The 5,000-nt window shown below is 50.5% G+C and overlaps 1 protein-coding gene across 1 annotated transcript in view; it reads right to left on the reverse strand.

The window, feature by feature from the left end:
- Positions 1–5,000, reverse strand: part of creb5b (cAMP responsive element binding protein 5b) — an 83,762-nt gene that overhangs the window by 42,560 nt on the left and 36,202 nt on the right. Inside the window, exon 5 of the mRNA XM_038985495.1 lies at positions 3,494–3,617. Coding sequence (XP_038841423.1) covers positions 3,494–3,617 — 124 coding nt within the window. The remainder of the gene's footprint in view (positions 1–3,493; positions 3,618–5,000) is intronic.

Genomic DNA, 5,000 nt, shown 5'->3' on the forward strand with positions numbered 1-5,000 from the left:
AACTCCCTCACTGCTGGGCTGGCTTCCTGTTTTAACTCCCTCACTGCTGGGCTGGCTTCCTGTTTTAACTCCCTCACTGCTGGGCTGGCTTCCTGTTTTAACTCCCTCACTGCTGGGCTGGCTTCCTGTTTTAACTCCCTCACTGCTGGGCTGGCTTCCTGTTTTAACTCCCTCACTGCTGGGCTGGCTTCCTGCTTTAACTCCCTCACTGCTGGGCTGGCTTCCTGTTTTAACTCCCTCACTGCTGGGCTGGCTTCCTGTTTTAATTCCCTCACTGCTGGGCTTGCTTCCTGTTTTAACTCCCTCACTGCTGGGCTGGCTTCCTGTTTTAACTCCCTCACTGCTGGGCTGGCTTCCTGCTTTAACTCCCTCACTGCTGGGCTGGCTTCCTGTTTTAACTCCCTCACTGCTGGGCTGGCTTCCTGTTTTAACTCCCTCACTGCTGGGCTGGCTTCCTGTTTTAATTCCCTCACTGCTGGGCTTGCTTCCTGTTTTAACTCCCTCACTGCTGGGCTGGCTTCCTGTTTTAACTCCCTCACTGCTGGGCTGGCTTCCTGCTTTAAGTCCCTCACTGCTGGGCTGGCTTCCTGTTTTAACTCCCTCACTGCTGGGCTTGCTTTCTGTTTTAACTCCCTCACTGCTGGGCTGGCTTCCTGTTTTAACTCCCTCACTGCTGGGCTGGCTTCCTGCTTTAACTCCCTCACTGCTGGGCTGGCTTCCTGTTTTAACTCCCTCACTGCTGGGCTGGCTTCCTGTTTTAACTCCCTCACTGCTGGGCTGGCTTCCTGTTTTAACTCCCTCACTGCTGGGCTGGCTTCCTGCTTTAACTCCCTCACTGCTGGGCTGGCTTCCTGTTTTAAGTCCCTCACTGCTGGGCTGGCTTCCTGCTTTAACTCCCTCACTGCTGGGCTGGCTTCCTGCTTTATCTCCATCACTGCTAGGCTGGCTTCCTGTTTTAACTCCCTCACTGCTGGGCTGGCTTCCTGCTTTAACTCCGTCACTGCTAGGCTGGCTTCCTGCTTTAACTCCCTCACTGCTGGGCTCGCTTCCTGTTTGTGTGTGTTCTGGTCAGCTCTAGTTGTCACATGCATGCTGTGTGTGGTTGTTTGTATGGGTTCTCTGTGTGTGGTTGTTTCTATGGGTGATGTGTGTGTGTGTCTATGGGTGATGCGTGTGTGTGTATGTGTGATACAGGGTCAAATGTTTAATGGTTAAAGTGGTGATTAAAGCGGACCCACACACACACACACACACACCCCACTAACCCTCCCAACACCCCCCCCCCCCCCCCACCCCCTGATGTCCCCCACTACCCCACTAACCCTCCCAACAACCCCCAACCCCCCTGATGTCCCCCACTACCCCACTAACCCTCCCAACAACCCCCCATCCCCCCTGATGTCCCCCACTACCCCACTAACCCTCCCAACAACCCCCCCACCCCCCTGATGTCCCCCACTACCCCACTAACCCTCCCAACAACCCCCCATCCCCCTGATGTCCCCCACTACCCCACTAACCCTCCCAACAACCCCCCCACCCCCTGATGTCCCCCACTAACCCTCCCAACAACCCCCCATCCCCCCTGATGTCCCCCACTACCCCACTAACCCTCCCAACAACCCCCCCACCCCCCTGATGTCCCCCACTACCCCACTAACCCTCCCAACAACCCCCCCACCCCCCTGATGTCCCCCACTACCCCACTAACCCCCCCAACAACCCCCCCACCCCCCTGATGACCCCCAAAACCTCACTAACCCCCCCAACAACGCCCAACCCCCCTGATGACCCCCACTACCCCCTGATGCACCTCTCCCCATCCACAGAGGCCCAGCCCCAGAACCCCTCCACACAGCCTTAATTGCTCTAAGTGTGTTTTGTGTGTAAATATCACCCAAACCTGCACCCCTTTCCTGACCCGTCAATCTTCCTCCAGAAAGCCTCAGCTCCTAATTGAATAAACATGGGAGGTTTTTTCCACACCATAAACACAGCCTGTCTTGTGTTACCATGAGAACATATGTGGTATCATTAGAATTATGATACGGGGAGCTTTCTCAGAGTTGTTATCATTCCCTGTCTGTCTCCCACTACTGCACCGACCTTAAATCTCATTGGCTTGATTAGAATATAGTCAGAGATGAAGAGCCAGCGTCTGAAAGCCACACTGCAGGAGATGGTCGTTTGGATAAATAGTGATGAATCATTTATATGGTGGGAAATACGTGGGAAAACACACAGATATTACAGACTGAAAGAGGGGATGAGATGTGTGTAGGTAGCGTGTGTATGTGTGTGTGTGCGCGTGTAAAACATTTAAAAAGTTATCCCTTTGAGATAAAACTATACTAAATATATTCACGTCACCAAATAATTTATTAAAACACACTATTTTGTAAAGAAGGTCTACAGTAGCCTCAACAGCACTCTGTAGGGTAGAACCATTGTGTAGCTGGAGGACAGCTAACTTCCGTCCTCCTCTGGGTACATTGAATTCAATACAAAACCTAGGAGGCTCATTGTTCTCACCCCCTTCCACAGACTTACATAGTAATTATGACAACTTCCAGAGGATGTCCTCCAACCTATCAGAGATCTTGCAGCTTGAACAGACATGTTGTCCATCCAATCAAATTATCAGAGAATGAATCTAGTACTGAAAGCCAGCTAGCGCTGCAGTGGATTCCATTTGTAGTTGACTTAAAGAGAGGGAAAGACAATAGTTGAACAGTTTTGAACAAATTAATTTATTCCAATATGAAGAAGAATCAAGAGAGAAATATATATAGAGAGAGAGTCATTTTTTTCCAATTTCAGTTTCACTTACTTATCTAGAAAATGCAGCTAGCTAGTGTAGCCTACTGAAACACCCTGCTCAAACATAGGGATGCTATGTTAGCTAGCTGGCTATGACTTTCCAACACAACACTGGAACTCTTCCAAGTCAAGGTGTTACTAATTTATTGCCCCCGGGGCCCGTCGGTGTAACTGCTTACTGACTATACACTGCAACGTTACTGCATGATTGTAGCGGGTTTACTAACACATTAATTCTACTAGCTATGCTGACTAGGACGTTACTTTAGCTAATGTGATGACAACGATGTAGGCTGTGTGTAGCGGTTTGGCTTGGAAAGGTTTTTACTCCTGGTCACGTACAGCTGATGTGTTGTGCATTGAAGTCCACAAGCGAAAGGAAGAGGTGCGTGTGTGTGTGTGTGTGTGTGTGTGTGTGTGTGTGTGTGTGTGTGTGTGTGTGTGTGTGTGTGTGTGTGTGTGTGTGTGTGTGTGTGTGTGTGTGTGTGTGTGTGTGTGTGTGTGTGTGTACATGTGTGTGTGTGTGCGTGCGTGCGTGCGTGCGTGCGTGCGTGCGTGCGTGCGCGTGCGTGCGTGTGTGTGTGTGTGTGTACATGTGTGTGTGTGTGTGTGTGTGTGTGTGTGTGTGTGTGTGTGTACATGTGTGTGTGTGTGTGTGTGTGTGTGTACTCACAGGCATCAGTACAGAGGAGCCTTGCATGGTGGGGTCTGGCAGGGTTCCAGCCATAGAGGCAGGCAGTGGCTGTCTCTGTCTGTTCCGTAGGTGCAGTAGTGATGACAGGGAGCCAGGGACAGGCCTAGGCACACACACACACACACACACACACACACACACACACACACACACACACACACACACACACACACACACACACACACACACACACACACACACACACACACACACAGGACAGGGAAAGCGTATTAAACATCATCCTGAACACACGTTCCAAGTTAGAGAGATAATAAATCATGTGCATATCTTTATCATAAGAACATCACCACATAACAGCAATAGACACATTTTATGTTCTAACAGATGTGTTACTTCACTTCAGGTTATGGGGAGTAGCAGGAACACTATTAGAGGGGTGGGGAGCAAACATACAAACACGCTTCTATCCACCTTGCAGGCAGCTTTTCCATCCAGTCTTTAAATCAGTGTCCCAGTTCCAGCTTGTTTAGGCTTGGAGACATGTCAGTCTACATCCTCTCTGTAGTCTTTGGTGTATAGTTGTTTACACTTGAGGCTTTACTAACAAGACAGACAGTAAAGGATGCTGTACAGTAACTCTCCCCTCCTCTCCTTTCCTCTCTTCTCACCTCCTATTCTCTCTCTTTTCTCCTCTCGCCTCCTATCCCCTTCTCTCCTCTCGCCTTCTCTCCTCTCCTCTCGCCTCCTATCCCCTTCTCTCGCCTCCTCTCGCCTCCTCTCGCCTTCTCTCCACTCGCCTCCTCTCCTCTCGCCAACTCTCCTCTCACCTCCTATCCCCTTCTCTCCTCTCGCCTTCTCTCCTCTCCTCTCGCCTCCTATCCCCTTCTCTCCTCTCCTCTCCTCTCACCTCCTCTCCTCTCACCTTCTCTGCTCTCCAAAGCACTGACCAGGCTACCGAATGTCGCAGCGGTCTAAGGCACTGCATCTCAGTGCTAGAGGCATCACTACAGATCCTGGTTCGATTCCTGGGGGTATCACAACCGGCCGTGATTGGGAGTCCTATAGGGCGGCGCACAATTGGCCCAGCATCGTCTGGCTGGGGTAGGCCGTCATTGTAAATAAGAATTTGTTCTTAACTGACTTGCTTAGTTAAATAAAGGTTAAATAAACATTAAATAAATAAAAGACGCCACTCCTCACTAAAAGTACAGAGAGATCCTGGATGAAAACCTGCTCCAGAAAGTTCACCTTCCAACAGGACAACGACCCTAAGCACACAACCAAGACAATGCAGGAGTGGCTTCGGGACAAGTCTCTGAATGTCCTTGAGTGGCCCAGCCAGAGCCCGGACTTGAACCCGATCGAACATCTCTGGAGAGACCTGAAAATAGCTGTGCAGCGACGCTCCCCATCCAACCTGACAGAGCTTGAGAGGAGCTGCAGAGAAGAATGGGAGGAACTCCCCAATTACAGGTGTGCCAAGCGTGTAGCGTCATACCCAAGACTTGAGGCTGTAATCGCTGCC

Source organism: Salvelinus namaycush, unplaced genomic scaffold (genome assembly GCF_016432855.1).
Source record: "Salvelinus namaycush isolate Seneca unplaced genomic scaffold, SaNama_1.0 Scaffold34, whole genome shotgun sequence".
NCBI classification, from domain to species: Eukaryota; Metazoa; Chordata; class Actinopteri; order Salmoniformes; family Salmonidae; genus Salvelinus; species Salvelinus namaycush.